The 19634-nt window shown below is 33.1% G+C and overlaps 1 protein-coding gene across 1 annotated transcript; it reads right to left on the bottom strand.

The window, feature by feature from the left end:
- Window positions 1-14619: 14619 nt before the first annotated feature.
- Window positions 14620-15639, bottom strand: LOC110648996 (copper transporter 4-like). The gene has a single exon (XM_021803391.2). It carries the CDS (start codon window positions 15356-15358, stop codon window positions 14792-14794), a length of 567 nt encoding a protein of 188 aa, XP_021659083.2. The 5' UTR covers window positions 15359-15639; the 3' UTR covers window positions 14620-14791.
- Window positions 15640-19634: the final 3995 nt, after the last annotated feature.

Below are 19634 nucleotides of genomic sequence, written 5' to 3'. Positions count from 1 at the left end.
AATACGAATACAACCCTTCTATTATACGGATTATACGACACAACAAGATCTATTTAATATGATACGACATAATTAATATTAAGTTTAGGTTTTAAGTTTTTATATAAGTGGATTCATGAGTCATAGTGAGTCAAATAGGCTAGTAAATTATGAGTCAATACGTGACATAAATATTAAACTGTGTCATAAATATATCAAATCAGATTAGTCGGTTAACTCATGATACGACCAAATTATACTCGTGTCATAAATGGGTTGTCGACACAAATACAAATAAATATAATCAAAATTATATATTTTCATATTATGTACGTATCGTGTTCACACTAATGGTGTCAAAAATTACTACTTATAATCTTAAATTAGAGTTAAAAATATAAAATATAATTAAATTAAGTTTGAAATAAGATTAAAGTACGTAAAAAAAAATTCAAAATGAAGCTCAAATCAAATAAAATTAAACGAAATCTATTTAATTATACTTAGTTTAATCTGTTGAAATTTTGATTTGTTTAGTTTGATTTACATCAATTTGATTTGATTTAACAAAAATGCTAAACAGCTCAAATTGAGCTAGCTCAAAATGGCATATTAGTAATTAAATTGAAATTCATTATCATTTTACCCTTTTAATATATAAGCCATTTATGGTGACTTGTGAGTCATTTAGCTCATTTATAAGCCACTTGACTATAAAATCTCTTCATTTAATATCTACTCACAAAACAACATTTTCCAATGTCAAATTAAGATGCTAGCAGTTTTTGAAACTCTAAAAATTAATGCTATGGGAAATATACGAATTTAGAGATATTGTATACTATAAGTTATTACATATAATATATTTATTATAAGATAAGATATATTGATTTTTAATGATAAGTTATACTATAAGTTATATTTATTTTTTTTAATTTGAAATATGATATAAATTTGATATATATTAATTGAAATGAAGTAAATAGCATTTCAAAAATGAAATTAAATATTATAACAATAAATATTAATATTAAAGTAAGTATCATATTAAAATTGATTTGAAATTTGATAGTGATATTAGAGTGATAATGATGGCGGTGGTTGATTAGTGTAGGTAGGGTGACGGTCAAACTAGTTATATTTATATTTTTTCAGTATATAAAATATTAAAATATGATATAAATTTCACTATATATATTTTAAATGATATATACTCCATAAACACTCAAATCACTACAGTTTACAATCACCACTATTATCGTTATTTAAATCATTTACTTATAAATTATATGAATATAGATAGATATAAATGTAAAAATAAATATTACTTGACATGATATACACTTTTAATAAATAAAATTTATATTTTCAAAAAAAATATTATATATATATATATATATATATATATATATATATATATATATATAAACACACACATTAGAGCTTGTATAATATATATATTTCATATATATATATACAAACACACACATTAGAGCTTGTATAATATATATATTTCATGCAATAAAATGTTGGATGAGGGCAAGTAGCCTGATTGGCATAGAAGCATACATCTCAGCGTGGTTCAAGGTTTGAGCCCTCTCTATATTAGATATTATTTTTTTCCATTTATAAGCACACCTAACACACTACGTTCTTTATATATGTATATATATATATATATTTTCGTTGATTTGAAAAGCGGATGAGGGCTAATAGCCCGATTGCACATGCTCCCAAGCATAAGGTAAAGGGTTCAGGGTTCGAATCTTTCCTTTGCCCTTTTTTTTATTTATGATTCTTTATAATTATTTTCATTAAAAAAATATAATATTAAACTGTAATAATTGGAAGTATTTTTAAACCCTAATTAACACTTTTCCTTAAAATTATAATATAACAAATGTTTAGATTTAAAATAATAAGATATATATAAATCATTTACTTATATACATCTAGTTTTATAGTATTAATATCACTTCACTACTATTAGAATAATCACCTATACAACGATCAATAGTTACATCAGCATCACCACTATAATCACCACGTATACAATATTACCACCATTATTATCATTAAATCATTATTTTTAATTTAAATATAGAGGGAGATAGTCAAAGATATTTAGAGAATGATAGAAATAAAATGAATTATAGATAGAGATATTAATATTATCATATATATATAAAGATAAATAGAGAGAGAGAGATAAAGATGTGGAGAGAGATATATAAAAATGCATAAATCAATTTATGTGTTAATTTCAAAATCAACACATATATTGATTTATACATTTCTATATATCATATATATAAAGATAAATAGAAGAAGAGAGAGATAAAGATGTGGAGAGAAATATATAGAAATGCATAAATCAATATGTGTTGATTTATTGATTTATGCATTTCTATATATCTCTCTCCACATCTTTATCTCTTTCCCTCTATTTATTTATATATATATATATATATATATATATATATATATATATATAACTCATTTTATTTCTATTATTCTCTAAATATCTTTGACTATCTCCCTCTATATTTAAATTAAAAGCAATGATTTAATGATAATAATGGTAGTACTATTATACACGTGGTGATTATAGCGATGGTGCTGATTTAATTATTGATAGTTGTATATGTGACTATTCTAATAGTAGTGAAGTGTTGTTAATACTATAAAACTAGGCGCATATAAGCAAATGATTTATATATATATATCTTATAATTTTAAATTTAAATATTCGTTATATTATAATTTTAATGAAAAGTGTTAATTAGGGTTTAAAAATACTTCCAATTATTATAGTTTAATATTATATTTTTTAATGAAAAGACTTATAAAGAATCACAAAAGAAAAAAAAAAGAGACAAATGAAGGGATCGAATCCTAAACCCTTTACCTTATGCTTGGGAACATGTGCCAATCGGACTATTAGCTCTCATCCGATAAATTTTTGTATACACACACACACACACACACAAGAGTTATTTCAAAATCAACATATATTGATTTATACATTTCTATATATCTCTCTCCCTCTATTTATCTTTATATATATGATAATCTTAATATCTCTGTCTATAGCTCTTTTTATTTCTATCATTCTCTAAATATCTTTAACTAGCTCCCTCTATATTTAAATTAAAAACAATAATTTAGTGATGATAATCGTGGTAATATTGTACACATGGTAATTGTAGCAGTGATGTTGATTTAACAATTGATCGTTGTATAGGTGATGATTCTAATAGTAGTGAAGTGGTGTTAATACTGTAAAACTAGGTATATATAAATAAATAATTTATATATATCTTATAATTTTAAATTTTAAATTTGCTATATTATAATTTTAAGGAAAAATATTAATTAGGATTTAAAAATACTTACAATCATCATAATTTAAAATTATATTTTGAAATGAAAATAATTATAATGAATGACAAAAGAAAAAAAAGGGACAAATGGAGGGATCGAACCCTAAAACCTCTATCTTATGCTTGGGAGCATGTGCCAATCGGACTATTAGCCCTCATCCACTTTTTAAATGTAACACCCCTGATTTTTATATATTATTATTGGGCTTCGTGTAGGTATCCTCAATTCATGAAATTCGGCGGCTTGTCGGACTGTGAATTTCCGGCATGCACTACCACTGGAAAAGTCTCCGAATTGGATCGAGAATTTTGGCTACCCCACCATTGTTAGGCATCCCGAGCACGTTCCCGAAGTCGGAATCGGCAAAGGTAAACCCGAACCTTGCTTTTTCGTAATTTTCTAGTGCTTAAATAGGATTAAAAATCCATAAAATATTCGTGGTAGCTTAGAAAATTACGATTCTTTTTGCAATAGCTTAGTAATATTTCTAAGGACCGCGGGGCAGAGTTTTATAATTTTTAGAGCTTATTTGAGCAGTTTTTGCAAAAATGATCAATTATAAGGACTAAATTGAAATTTTGCGTATTGTGATGGATGACTGATTTGATGGGCGGGAGGGCTGTGTGATATGATTGAACTGTGGATATATGGATTGTGAGTATAGAAGTGTGTTTTGAGCCATTTTGCGAGTTGGGTAGGTCCTAGGTATAGGGAGACTCACGGATTTTCTACGACTTAGGACGTATTGGTCTTTTTCTTTGTTTGTATTGAGTCTTTTATATTAAAAATTGTAATGTAATTGTCAGGTGAGCCGGGACAGCCTTCTTCCTCCGTCCAGCCGCCTCAGTGACCATCGTCAAGTCTGTGAGTAAAATATTAATTTTAATTGTAATTTCGATATTATTATATGTTCAGCATGCCCATGCATCACTTATATGCATATATTTATGTAGTTAAACTCTAGGCACGATTTATGTTGCATTGATAACTGTTAAAGTGCCATGAATGTTGTTGCGGTAATTTGGAGCAGTGTGCGTGCGTTGGCGTGCGTGTGATGTGGTGTGGACTATGGATAGGACGGGTAGTCACGGCTTGAGTTCTTCGCTGGGACCCGATCCTTCGAGGGGTAGTCACGGCTTGAATTCTTCATTGGGACCCTCGATTTGGTTATTAAGTGGAAGTCCGAAATGAGTTCTTGGCACCAGTTGGATTTAAGAGAGTCAGATAGGATCAGCTCCCATATATTATGATTGATGTTACAGGGTGCGTGAGTGCTCCAAATTACCTTTTTGATGTTATGATGTGAAAATGTTGTTGATGTTGCATTTCACTCTACAGGGTGCATTAGTTCTAGATAGTTATAGAGATTATGGTTAAAATTGATATTTTACTCTCTGAGTCGAACGCTCACTCCTGTTCAAAAATTTTTACAGGCCACAAGAGGATATTTTTTGAGGTTAACCTGCTTTCTCCCTCGCAGGTCAATTATTACTGTTTGTATAAACTTGTTAAATCTTAGAATTTCCGCATGTGTTAGAAATGTTTATTTGATTTGGGTCTGTAAACTAAATTATTATTTTGGGACCTGTAAACTTAATATGCTATGCATGTTTGATGGATTGGATGAGGGAGCTGAGCTCCCATTTATTATTATGTTGATGAGTATGTGGAGGGTGAGCTGAGCTCCCCAATTGACTATATATTGTGTTTACAGGTCGGGTGAGTCGAAAACTCCCCGTTGGTAAGTCCATTTTATGGCCGGACTCTGTCCGTTTGTTTTCTTGAAATTGGGCCCAAATGGGCCTTAGAGTTGGGTTAATGAACAGTTAGGCTTACTACGGGCCTCGGGGGCTTTAGGCTGGCCCAGGTCCTAGTGCCGGTCCGGCCCATAGGTTGGGTCGTGACAAATGTGGTATCAGAGCTTAGGCTCCAGATTCTTAGGGAATGTTCATCTAAAGTGTTGGGAAGAGTCTACTAGGAGTCACATGCGGAGTATAGGATTCTGTTTCGTCTTTTCCTGTAATTCTTTGTTTCTAGATTCTACGTTATACCTCGGGAAATATAAGATTACCTCAGTTAGTGTCTTGATTTTCGTGGAGTACATAGAAACATGAAATAGATTTAGCAAACTTATTGAGATCTACCTTGGAAACACGTACTCCAATAAATACTATATTTTCGTCAGTATGGGTTTAAATGGTGTGCCCATTTCGTGCAAGGCACGAGTACATAAAAGTGAGTCTTGAAAGTACAGTTGCCCTAGATAAGGATGAGGATACCATTGCTGGCAGTCATCAGTGGATGACCCGCATGAATAAGTTTATGATAATAGAAGATTCAAGAGAGATAAGAAATTAGGAGACCTAGTCTGTCAGGACGTATCGTAGTAACTATACAATGTTCTCGATGTCTGCTCTGTAAGCTGCAGATTATAGTACCGACATGAGATTATTGTGTAGAGCTGCGTACTTCCTTGTAGTGCTTATGATGAGGATGTTTGCAGGCAGTCTCTGTTTTGGTATAGTAATACCATAACAGAGTTCTATATCTGCAGAGGAGTTGGGAACTCCTAGTTAGGGGTCTAGAGTTAGAATATTGAGAGGTCACAGTGGGGTGATAACTAGAGTCAGTGACTCAGTTACCCTAGCATGAGCTAGAGTTACAATAAGAATTGCCATCAGACCAGAGGTTTCGGATTAGTTGCAAAGTAAAGGTGACACCTATAGAGTGAGATTATCTAGTATTCAGTATGGAATTTTGGATGGTTTTTGCAGTATGACAAACATTTGGTTAGAACTTAGTGAGAATAGTATACCTTGTGTGTATCAGTATGAAATAAAGTACAACCCTACTACCTAGGGAAAGTCGGAACTATGAATTGATGATTCACAGAGTTATAATATGATAGGAGAGTCATTAATTTGACATGGTTTTGGGCAAGGTGGTAAATGTAGTATTTTTGTTGCAGCAAGTTAGGGTATAGTCCTATCTTTTCAGAAGGGATCGAAAGTTATTACTAATAATGGTGACCAACAAAATAGTGCCCCAGATGGGACTGTAGAGTGTGGTAGAGAGAAGTTGGCTCAGGTATCCCATGAGGATGCAAGTTCTATTATAGGAATCATATATAATCAGATCACGATGGATGTAAATCCTTTGAATTGGATGACGGATTTGGATGCCCGGAACCTTAAGTTTTGGCTAATTGAGTAAACATGGATAATAATAATAATAACAAATAAATAAAATTACTACAGAATCAGTTCTCAAGGTGGTAAGGGTATTATGTAAGCTAAAGGATAAGAATAGAGATCATACAATAAAAGTATGACTGTAATTTGCTGAGTTCCTTTCTAATTTCAAATTATTCAAAACAATAGTATAATCTAATTATAATAGTGTTAAGAGTAATAAATTAGCGAAGATAAATCACAGAAGGCCAATGGATAAAGAAAGTGCAGAATGAAAGTTTGGACAATTGATTGCAGATGCAATATAATCTAAATGCTAGTGGAAGTACTAGCTAGAGTGGTCAAAGGACCAAATCTGAGTAGCACAGACATACGATAACGCGATAGAGACTCTGAAAGATATAGTTAGCAAGTACAGCTATTATGTTAGGAAAAAGAATGGAACCAGGGATAGAATAGTCAAGTTCTATTTTGGGTAAGACAAAGGAAATAAATGAAAGGACAACCTAAAGAGCGCATAATAAAAGGAACAAAGTTAAGATATAGGATAGGCTAAGTGTTATTCTTGGCAAGGAGAATGACAAGGATGGAAAACCCAAAATGGGACCACATTAGTGAGAAAAGTGATGGAGGTATGGAATACAATAATAATGAGTAAATGTTAGAAGGTGTGCGTTGGTATTGCGGACTACCTAAATAGGTAGAGAAAGAGAAGTTAGTAAGCAGTAAGTTGAATAAAAGTCAGTCTAAGGGATCAAATATGTATGATGAGAGGAAAAGAATGATAGATAATGACACATAGGTTTTAGGTTAGACTTTTGAGATAGTGAGAAGGTAGTTAGAGGTTCGTTATGAATGTCAGGCAAACATTTTTAGTGTGATCAACAGAATCACTTTGCAGTGAAGCAATAACAACAGAGCAACAAAGAGGGGTAGAATAAAAAGTAACAAGTATGGATGGTAATAAATCACTAGAAAGTTTAAGGATCAAATTAATGACCATAGATAAGGGTGGAATTAGTGTTGAAAGAATCTATTAGCGAGAGAAATCTTTCAGGATTCAACAAGGGTTAAGGGCACAATATAAACGATGATAGATATGAATCATAGGTCGAGTATAAGTAAAGTTAATAAATTATAAAATATTATGTCAGGAAGGACGATGGTACAGTAAAGGGTTCATGCAGATGATACCTTATAGGTAGAGCACAATTGTGCTAGGAGATGATGAAATTTGAAGAGAGACTAAGAAACATAGGTTAAACGTTATTATATGGACAATCGGGCGTAGTTGAATATAGAGGATATTTTTCTTTCTTTTCAAGTTTAGCTCGTGTTTTTGATTCCAGAGCGTTATATAAGGAGCAGACTCGAGGCAAGGAGACCTAGTTATTTGAGATTTTGATAGGCACCAATTCATATACAATTTCTGATATGAGAATGACAAGAAGTGCATATCTAGTGTTAAGTATGAAAGGACGATCGAGTAATGACAGAGTTAAATTGAGTTAGCTACTAAGGCTTGCAATCGCTTTAAACTATGAGCTAGATGAAGTACTATTTATGGATGAGTTTCAATAGATGAAATTGTTGCTGATGGGTAATTTGAGGTTGAAGTTTAGAAAGCTATGGGCAGTATATATGATTATATTAAGGAGAATGAACACGTGAAGTATCTTGTTTGGAATTAAGGCATGACACATATTTCCTACAGTAGTGTTAGTTCGGATGGAACTTATAGTTTATGGGGCTCATATTCATCCAGATAAGCAATTTCCTACTAAGGCTGGTAGGGAATGATAATGTTCGATAGTTACGTTGGAAAAAGGGGATACAAGAAAAATTTTCTATGGGTAATTATAAGGGTTACATAAGGTGAAGAATGTCTTGGTAGGAGTAAATCATAGGGTTAGAATTCTCTCAAGAATGAAACTAGTAATCAAGATAAGACTAAGAAATAAAAAGAAAGTTAAAGTTGATGATGGGATAGACATCTTTGAAGGAAAAGGTGTAAGGATGAGATAGGACTAAAATTAAGGAATAAGTACAGCAGGTTGAAAAGATACCAACAATACCAAAAATAGGAAAAGGGAAGTTGATAAGATCCAAAGGACAGAAGAGAGCTCGATAGAGTCGGCTTATAATGATGAGGATAAGGAGTGTCTAACCATCGCCTCGTGTTAACACTACCTATGAGCGTGAAGGATACACCGTAATCGTGACGCCTTGAGTTGGCCTAGGGTGTGTTTTGATGCGGAATGGAAAAGTAGTGGCTTATGCTTCAAGGCAGCTGAAGAGGCATGAGCAGAACTATCCCACCCATGATTTGGAAATGGCGGCTGTAGTCTTTGCACTAAAAATCTGGAGACACTACCAGTATGGTGAAGTGTGCGAGATATACACCGACTATAAGAGTTTGAAGTACATCTTCCAACAGAGGGATTTAAACTTGAGACAGAGGAGATGGATGGAGCTTCTGGAAGACTATGATTGCACCATCCAGTACCACCCTGGGAAGGCCAATGTAGTAGCAGATGCTTTAAGCAGAAAATCTTCTGGCAGTTGGCGCACATTTCAGTAGAGAAGAGACCATTGATTCAGGAGGTACATGAGTTGATGGATCAAGGTTTAATCCTAGATCTTTCAGATGAGGGGGTATTGTTGGCTCACTTTTCAGTGAGGCCAGACTTGAGGGACAGAGTTAGAGTCTCCCAAACACGAGACCAATAACCGATGAAGATTATAGAAAGAGTACAAAGAAGGTGAAGGTGGTGAGTTTGGATTTGCCAATGATGGCGCCCTAGTGCAAGGTTCTAGGATATGTGTGCCCGATGTGGACAACCTCAGGAATGAAATCATGCGAGAGGCACACTACACACTGTACAGTGTCCACCCAGGTTCCACCAAGATGTACCATGATGTGAAGGATAGCTATTGGTGGAATGGCATGAAGAGAGACATAGCAGACTTTGTGTCCAAGTGCTTGACTTGTCAGAAGGTGAAGTTTGAACACCAGAGACCGTCAGGGAAGCTGCAAGAGCTCCCTATCCCAGAATGGAAGTGGGAAATGATCACCATGAATTTTGTGACTGGGTTGCCTCGTACCACGCGAGGATATGATTCGATATGGGTAATTGTAGACCGCTTGACCAAATCAGCTCACTTCTTACCTGTAAAGACTACATACTCTGTGGCACAGTATGCCCGGCTCTACATTCGAGAAATAGTCAGATTGCATGGAGTTCCAGCTTTCATAATATCTGACAGAGGGCCCCAGTTCACTTCTCGGTTTTGGAGAAAGTTGCAGGAGGCACTTGGTACACAGTTGAACTTCAGTACGACTTTCCACCCTCAGACAGACGGACAGTCCGAAAGGACAATCCAAACACTGGAAGACATGCTTCGCATGAGTGTCTTGGATTTTGGAGGTCAATGGGATGAGCAGCTAGCTTTGGTGGAGTTTGCCTACAACAACAGTTACCATTCCAGCATAGGGATGGTACCCTATGAGGCACTGTATGGAAGAAAGTGTAGGTCTCCTCTGTGTTGGACAGAAATGGGAGAAGCGAAGGTGCATGATGTAGACCTAGTGCAGTACACTTCAGAGATAGTTCCTTTAATCAGGGAACGATTGAAAACAGCTTTCAGTAGGCAGAAGAGTTATGCAGACCCCAGACGGAGGGATATGGAGATTGCAGTAGGCGACTATGTATTCCTGAAGGTTTCTCTGATGAAGGGAGTTATGAGATTTGGAAAGAAGGGCAAGTTGGCACCTCCGTATATTGGACCTTTTGAGGTTACTGATAGAGTTGGAGCAGTTGCCTACCGGTTGGAGCTACCACCCAACCTTTCTCACGTTCATCCCGTGTTTCACATCTCCATGCTCAGGAAATACATTCCAGATCCTTCTCATGTACTACAACCAGATGTAATAGAGCTAAAAGAGAACTTGACATTTGAGGAGCAACCTGTAGCCATAGTGGACTACCAAGTGAGACAGCTAAGATCAAAACAGATCCCTATGGTTAAGGTTTTGTAGAGGAGCCAGTCAGTGGAAGAGTGCACCTGGGAGTCAGAACGGGACATGCGTAGCAAGTACCCTTATCTGTTCAATGTGTAATCATATACTTTATTCTGCCTTGTGTAAAATTCGAGGACGAATTTTCTGTAAGGGGGGAAGAATGTAACACCCCTGATTTTTATATATTATTATTGGGCTTCGTGTAGGTATCCTCAATTCGCGGAAATTCGACAGTTGTCCGGATCTGTGAATTTCCGGCCAGACAGACCAGCTACCGGAAAAGTCTCCGAATTGGATCGAGAATTTTGGCTACCCCACCATTGTTAGGCATCCCGAGCACGTTCCCGAAGTCGGAATCGGCAAAGGTAAACCCGAACCTTGCTTTTTCGTAATTTTCTAGTGCTTAAATAGGATTAAAAATCCATAAAATATTCGTGGTAGCTTAGAAAATTACGATTCTTTTTGCAATAGCTTAGTAATATTTCTAAGGACCGCGGGGCAGAGTTTTATAATTTTTAGAGCTTATTTGAGCAGTTTTTGCAAAAATGATCAATTATAAGGACTAAATTGAAATTTTGCGTATTGTGATGGATGACTGATTTGATGGGCCCAGGAGGGGCTGTGTGATATGATTGAACTGTGGATATATGGATTGTGAATATAGAAGTGTGTTTTGAGCCATTTTGCAGGTTGGGTAGGTCCTAGGTATAGGGGAGACTCTGCCGGATTTTCGGCACGACTTAGGACGTATTGGTCTTTTTCTTTGTTTGTATTGAGTCTTTTATATTAAAAATTGTAATGTAATTGTCAGGTGAGCCGGGACAGCCTTCTTCCTCCGCCCATCAGCATCAGTGACCATCGTCAAGTCTGTGAGTAAAATATTAATTTTAATTGTAATTTCGATATTATTATATGTTCAGCATGCCCATGCATCACTTATATGCATATATTTATGTAGTTAAACTCTAGGCACGATTTATGTTGCATTGATAACTGTTAAAGTGCCATGAATGTTGTTGCGGTAATTTGGAGCAGTGTGCGTGCGTTGGCGTGCGTGTGATGTGGTGTGGACTATGGATAGGACGGGTAGTCACGGCTTGAGTTCTTCGCTGGGACCCGATCCTTCGAGGGGTAGTCACGGCTTGAGTTCTTAGCTGGGACCCTCGATTTGGTTATTAAGTGGAAGTCCGAAATGAGTTCTTACGGCACCAAAGTTGGATTTAAGAGAGCTGTATAGGGGATCAGCTCCCATATATTATGATTGATGTTACAGGGTGCGTGAGTGCTCCAAATTACCTTTTTGATGTTATGATGTGAAAATGTTGTTGATGTTGCATTTCACTCTACAGGGTGCATTAGTTCTAGATAGTTATAGAGATTATGGTTAAAATTGATATTTTACTCTCTGAGTCGAACGCTCACTCCTGTTCAAAAATTTTTACAGGCCACAGGAGGATATTTTTTGAGGTTAACCTGCTTTCTCCCTCGCAGGTCAATTATTACTGTTTGTATAAACTTGTTAAATCTTAGAATTTCGCAATGTGTTAGAAATGTTTATTTGATTTGGGTCTGTAAACTAAATTATTATTTTGGGACCTGTAAACTTAATATGCTATGCATGTTTGATGGATTGGATGAGGGAGCTGAGCTCCCATTTATTATTATGTTGATGAGTATGTGGAGGGTGAGCTGAGCTCCCCAATTGACTATATATTGTGTTTACAGGTCGGGTGAGTCGAAAACTCCCCGTTGGTAAGTCCATTTTATGGCCGAACTCTGTCCGTTTGTTTTCTTGAAATTGGGCCCAAATGGGCCTTAGAGTTGGGTTAATGAACAGTTAGGCTTACTACGGGCCTCGGGGGCTTTAGGCTGGCCCAGGTCCTAGTGCCGGTCCGGCCCATAGGTTGGGTCGTGACATTAAATCAACGAAAAATATATATATACATATATAAAGAATGTATTGTGTTAGGTGCGCTTATAAATGGAAAAAAATGACATTTGACATAAGGAGGGCTCAAACCCTGAACCAAGCTGGAATGTGTACTTCTATGCCAATCGAGCTACATACCCTCATTTAACATTTTATTGCATGAAATATATATATTATACAAGCTCTAATGTGTGTATATATATATATATATATATATATATATATATATATATATATATATTATTTTTTTCAAAAATATAAATTTTATTTGTCAAAATTATATATCATGTCCAGTAATATTTATTTTTATATTTATATCTAATTCTTCTCTGCAATCTAATTCATTATGCTAGCTCATCACTGTTGCATGTAGTAGCTCATATGTGCATGCATTAATGCGATAGACACACTTCTCGAATCATTAGTTCTTGAATGGTGTGCATGGCTACAAACAATAATAGCTTATTACATGTACACTTTCCTTTGCATGAGCCATTAAATAAGCTAACTCACCAACTCCAAGCTTTGAAGTTATTTTTAAGCTGTTTTCTCTCTTTCTTTTAAGAGTATAATAGTAAAACTATATACATTAGTACAATTTGAGCTAGCTCAAATTGAGCTATTTAGCAGTGCTTTTGATTTAATTTACTAAAATTTTAATTTATTTCAATTTTTAAATTTTATAAATCGGAATTCGAGAAGCTCACTCCTACGCTAACACTTCTAACTAATTAATCCCAATCAATATGCTGGCCTTGCTTACACACCACTCAGTCGCCATATTTACTTTTATGTTGTTAATTGGCCTCATTTGAAAACGTCTTAATGGAGTGCCAATCAGTAACAAATTAAAATAGCATTTAAGTTTAATTAAATATTTCCTGACATGAAATTTTCAGAATGAAGTTTGTTGAAACGGAAGAGAAGAAATAATAATAATAATAATAAAAGCAATAAAGCTGAAGCCAATAGATTAGCGTAGTACTTTTTCGGATTTAATGGGGATTATGATCTTATCATAACTGATTGGTTAGATGGCGGAAAATATATACCTTAATTGACTTTCATGGACCGAATAGAAGAGTCGAGACTCATGTAAACATTAAATAGGAAAACGACAAAGTTTCAGATATAAAACCTATTGCTTCCCCGCCAATCAAGGTGACAGGTTCCAAACCTCTTTTTTTTTTTTTTTTTCATTTATCAATATTTTTTTTACGTTAATTAATTAATTAATTAATAATAATTATAGAGATTTAAAATATATTTCATTTTATTCACTTTTATATATATATATATATATATATATATTTTAAATTATTTTATTTATAATTATTTATCATTTTAAAAAATTAAAAAGTATTATTTTTTTTAATTTTATATTTATTTTTAATTAAATATAATAATTATTTATATAATTTTTAAAAATTTATTTAAATATTTTTCATTTATTTTTTAAACAGATGAGATAAATAATAATTTAATTAATTAAAAAATATTTATTGAAATTTAAATAATTTAATTATTTTCTTAATTATTATTTAAAAATTTTAGAAGAGATAAAAATGGATGAATATAATAATACGTTGCATAGTTGATTTCCACCCGGCTCTACTCGCTGCGCTCAAAACAGCAATGTAAACTGTATGCTAGACCACGTACTTAATAATATTTTTTAAAATTATTTTATTCTTATATTTTTTAAAATATAATTACTTAATTGGTGTAAAAAATTATTATTTAATTTATTTATTTGACTTTTACAAAATTATAAATTTCCTCGAGAACATGGTACTTTAATCCATTACCACTATCTCATTTCACATGAAAACAAAACATTAATATTTCAATCCGTGTGATTATGATTTCAATGAATTCATTAAAACAAAGTCATTTCAGCAGATTGATAAAAATTTCTAAATAAAAATCAACGGAAGAGCAAACTCCATTTGCTCATCTCCCAGAAAAAAAATTGCTTTCAAATGCCTTAAAATTACTTCAAGCCTTTCAAGATTTTCATGCATTAAAAATAGATATTTCCATCGTTTTTATGTCAATTCACATAATTAAAAAAAAAAAAGCAAAAGAAAAAAGTGTTTCGATTTCACTTTATTGAAATTCAAAGATAATTATTTAGTAAAAACTCAATCATTTAGCAGCGGTGTACTCGCAGCGCATAGATGTTGATGTGCAAATCCAAGTCTAGCTCTCCACTCTCCCTACATATATAATTTTAAAAATAAAAACTCAAATCATTTACCACTCAAAACACGCCCCCACCAAAATTCAGCATTTCAAATTAATAGGAGGAAGATCCGGCTTCTTCTCGGAATTCTTAGCAATCCGACTTCCGAAAAGCACGAACCCAACGGCGTGACCACCGACGGCAGCAAGAAAAACGCCGCCGTTAAAGGACATGACAGCAAGCATCACCAAGTAAGACAGTCCAGCACGCACCATGTACATGCCAGTCCGAAAGAAACCCGCGGCGACCTTATTCGTCCCGGGCTTGATGATGCTGCAAAAGTTGAACCACTCCACGATCACTGCAAGAGTGAAGACGAAGATCAAAGCCAAAGCGTACATGCCAGAGCTCGAACCAGGCCAACCCTTGAAAAGAATTTCGGTTTTGTGACCCCAGTAAAAGGTCATGTGCGTGATCGCTTTGTGGTGGACATGAATGCCGGTGGTGTTCCACGCCTCTGTCAGTGAAGAACCCATTATTGTGACTGTGTAGGTATGCTTGGGGTTGGCGAAGTGGAGGGTATAAATCAACAGCGAGAGACTGGGAATTCTGTCTAGGGATGGTGCAACCGTGGTTTGGTGAAATTCCTTGCTTGATACTTTGTACATTTGTGACACTTTTGTGGCTATCTTTGTATAGTCAAAGAGAAAGGCTTGCAAGGTTTTGAAGGTACAATAATGTATAGCAGAGAGGAGAGCTTTTGATTTCTGAAGTAGACGATGAGGAGGGCAATCTTGGACTTGAATGCACAGAAAAAATGCAATAACTCCCGAGGAAGCAATCCCTGGCCTGGTGGAATAATAATGAAATTTGGTAGACCCACGTAAAGATTTAGCACTTCTTATTTATTCTTTTTCAGACATCACTGTACTTCTGACTGGAAAGCCATGTGCCTTATTCCTTTCTAAAATTTTGCTTCTCAGGTAAGCTTGCTGGATGCAAATTCGCTTGCCAATCCAGGTGTTTTCTTATTCCAATTATTTTTTATTTAAAAAAAAAATAGGATCTTTGCTTATAAAAAAAAATCTTAGTAAATATTGCATAAAATTTTATCTTATAAAAATAATTAACATTTTTCATTACTCTTCAACTTATTGGAGTGAGTGAGTTTGATTTTCAATAAAAATTAATTATATATAAAAATAATATTTATTTAAAATATAGAAAATATATTTAATAATTGAGGAGGGGTCATAGTATCTTGCCCGAGCATAGCTTTTTTAGTGGAGGAGGTCAGGTCAAGCTTTAAGGCTGTGAATAGCTATCGCCTGATATTATTTCAGTGCGTTGATTACAACTTTGCAATCCTGCGAATATTGAAAAATTAAAAATAAAAAAAGGAGTAGATATTAATTGAAGAACACATGATGAATACTCTCTGGATGTTGAAGAACCCACCAGAATACAGCACACACAGAGAGAGAACAGAGAGGAGAGTTTGTATTGCAATGTAAGTAAATAAATTAGGTAAAATCATGCACAGAATTCTCAAAATTCAAGGAATTTAAAGATTTTTTTTTATAAAATTTTGTTTTCATAAAATTGGAAGGTATTATTATTATTATTATTATTATCTCTAATTGAGGAATTTTCCCAAAAATTCAAATTTTAATTTCTTTTAAACATCATTATTTTTAAATCATTCATGCATATTATTCTTTCTTTCTCAACCAAACAATATATTTTTATATACAAATTCTTTTTTTTTTCAGAACCTCCAATGTAAATATTATTTTCATTTTGGTTTATAAAAGGAGATAATTAAGATTGTATCTCATGATGCTTAGATATTATGAATAATAACATTAATTTATTGTGAACATTATTATATTTGAAAAATATTTTTTTAAAAAATATATTAATTAAATAATAATATTAAAAATTAATTTAAAATTAAATTTAATATTTTTAATTGTAGAAACACTAATAATAAAACAACTTTTAAACTACCTTTTTCTGTACCATCTAAAGTAATATTTTAAAAAAATATATTTTTTTTTATGAAACTCAATACCGTTATATTAATTTTCATGTAATAAATATTTAAAAAAAAAATCATTTATTTATTCTATTAATTGTTGCTTAGCTTGATGTGATTTAGGTGACTGAAAGCCAATGTGATGTGAGGGTTAGAGTAAAATAGTTAAAAATTTCAGAACTCAGTTGCTGCATGCGGTGTTGATTATTGATATTTGTCTACTGGGTTTGTTGATCATCACTTGTTCCTTGGGGACTCTGACCCTAACAACTCCATTGGCAAAACTAGCCTCCGTTCCTAAAGGCTTGGTGTTTTTAGGCAACCTAAATCGTTTCATGAATTAGCCGTTGTAGCGCACCACATGCAATTTTTCTTCTTTCTTTACGCACCTTCGGCCGCTTATTTTCAGCACGTTACCTTCATCAACGTACACAGTCACTTCTTCTTGCTTCAGCCTGGAAGTTCCAGCTTGTACACCAGTGCATTTGTTGTCTCCTTTACTTCCACTTTAGCATTGATAAACATCGTCGTTTCAATGGGGAAATTTTGCAGCAGTGATGAACCTGGAGAAACGCTGTTCTGAAAATCGTTGCATTTTGAGCCCAACATCTTTGTGAGGTTGATAAAAATTATGTGAGGTTGATCGGATGCTAGTGAATTATTGATTTAATTTACCTTGGATAGAAATAATATTGGTATTTATAGAAAAGATCAACACGAAGGAAAGTATTGCAAACGAGTGTGTATGGTTTATAATGGAAATGCTTTATTCTATGTGCTATTCTAGATATTTAGTTGATGGAGGAGGGACGAATCCCTTTAAAGAAAGTTGAGAAATTGGCATAATTCTTTTTTTTTTTTTTGAAATTAATAATTTTATTAAAAAGTAATTATAAAAAATTTAACAAAATAAGTTTAAATTAAATTTAAATCAATAGCATGTAACACCATAACGGAAATGCGAATATAGAGAAACGTGAAAATAGACATAGTAAATCGATATTTTTAAAAATATAGAAAATGAAAATGTAATAAATAAATATATATATATTATTTTTTTCCTCTTCATATTAATATTTTAATCTTTAAACTTTTAAAAATAAATAATTTAATATATTCAATTTTGTCATACACTTCTATTTATTCATTTATTTTTACAATTTTTATTGTTAATAAAAATAAAATTATTTTAATACTAAATAGAAATTATTAATTCATTTAAGAATTGAAATTCAATCTACTTTAAGTGAATTTTCATTCGTAATTTTTTTATTTATGTTAAATATAATAAAATATTATGAAATTCTAACTTTTATAGTTAAACAAATATGCTTAATATATAGATATTATTAAAGTTACCGTTTTATTAACATGTGCCTTACAGTCATACCGTGGAGTGGCAGTGTTATACACATTCACCCTCACTTTTCATCCTTCGCATTATCAAGAAACTAGATCGGAGAAACCTTGAAATATTCAATGTGATCCATAAGAAAACATTAGCATCAAAGAGGAGGCTAATTATTAGATATACAGATAAAAATATATCTGTACCAGCTTAATAATTTCTTAAAAAAGAAGACAGAGAAACTAAAACCTACAAAATCCAATTATTGATTAAGAATTTAAGATTCAAAATCCAATATAAAAACCAATAAGAGGCGGGGCATGTGAAAGGAAAGCTAAAGGATTCGTCACTGCATCCAGGTAAGTTTTTTCCTCCTTCTTCTTCTCCTTCTTCGGCGCGATTCCCAGATCAGGATTTTATTTGTGTTAACTTTTTTTTTTTTTTTTTTTTTTTTTTTTTTTAAGAAGCCTATTTCTGACTCAAGAAACGCATTTCCGGCTTTTGAAAATTGCAGAAATGACTCTTAAATGTCTCCCAGCCGTGTCTCTCCATTTTCGTATCGCAAACATATTCGACACCAGGAAACGCCACCCCTCGCTGTTTTTGTGCATCATAGACCTTAACCTAAGACCTAAATTATTAAACGAAAAAACTCGGTGCAAAAATCTTATGAGTAACAGCAGCAGAACTTCGAATTATAATGGAAATAGAAAAAGAGCATTGCTTCTATTTAGCAGAGTTATAAACCCAAGAACTCTTCACATTTAATCCTTCCTTAAATTTCTTAAAACAACAAAGGGACCCTTTGTCTTCTGAAAAAATGTATGAGCTTGGAGGACAAGTGCCTCACAGCCTCAGGTTTCTTATTATGCATGGTTACTTTATTTTTCTGTTAGCAATTAATTTGTTAAGAAAATCTTTCCTATTATGCTTATTTAGCAAGTCTATTAAGCTAATTACCTGCAATCATTTTTCCTCAAGTAATAGATATACAGAGGATTGTTCATGGAGGACCTAACCAATTAAGAAAAAAATCTATCTTAGGTTAGTATTAAGCTACCCAGATTACATGGGATTTACAGCAATTAAGGTAACTAATTACTCCTATAATCACTCTCCACAAATAAGAAATGCAGATCATTTTGATTCTGAACATGGGTGTTATTGATCATATTTGTTCCTTATCCTTTCTTACTAAATATAAATATGGATCTAATTATTTTATTAAACTGCTAAACAATCAATTTGTACCAGTCACCCACATTGGAAATGTGCATTTCACTCCAAACCTTGCCTTGATCAATATTTTATATATTCCTCAATTTACTTGCAACTATTGATCCCTACTTGCAAATTGACCTCTCACTCTAGCTAATTGTTGCCTTATCTTTGAATCTGATAATAGTTAATTAATTCAGGATCTGCAATCTGGCTTATACCAGCTTACTCAACCTATCTTCTCTATTATCATTTCAATAAATACTTGTGACTCAATCCATTTAATCTTTGGCATTAAAATATACTTAACATAATATAAGAAAAAAAATGGACATATTTT

This window comes from Hevea brasiliensis, chromosome 5 (assembly GCF_030052815.1).
Source record: "Hevea brasiliensis isolate MT/VB/25A 57/8 chromosome 5, ASM3005281v1, whole genome shotgun sequence".
Classification (NCBI taxonomy): Eukaryota; Viridiplantae; Streptophyta; class Magnoliopsida; order Malpighiales; family Euphorbiaceae; genus Hevea; species Hevea brasiliensis.
The sequence above is the reverse complement of the archived record's forward strand: the minus strand, read 5'-3'. Positions and strand labels throughout refer to the sequence as shown.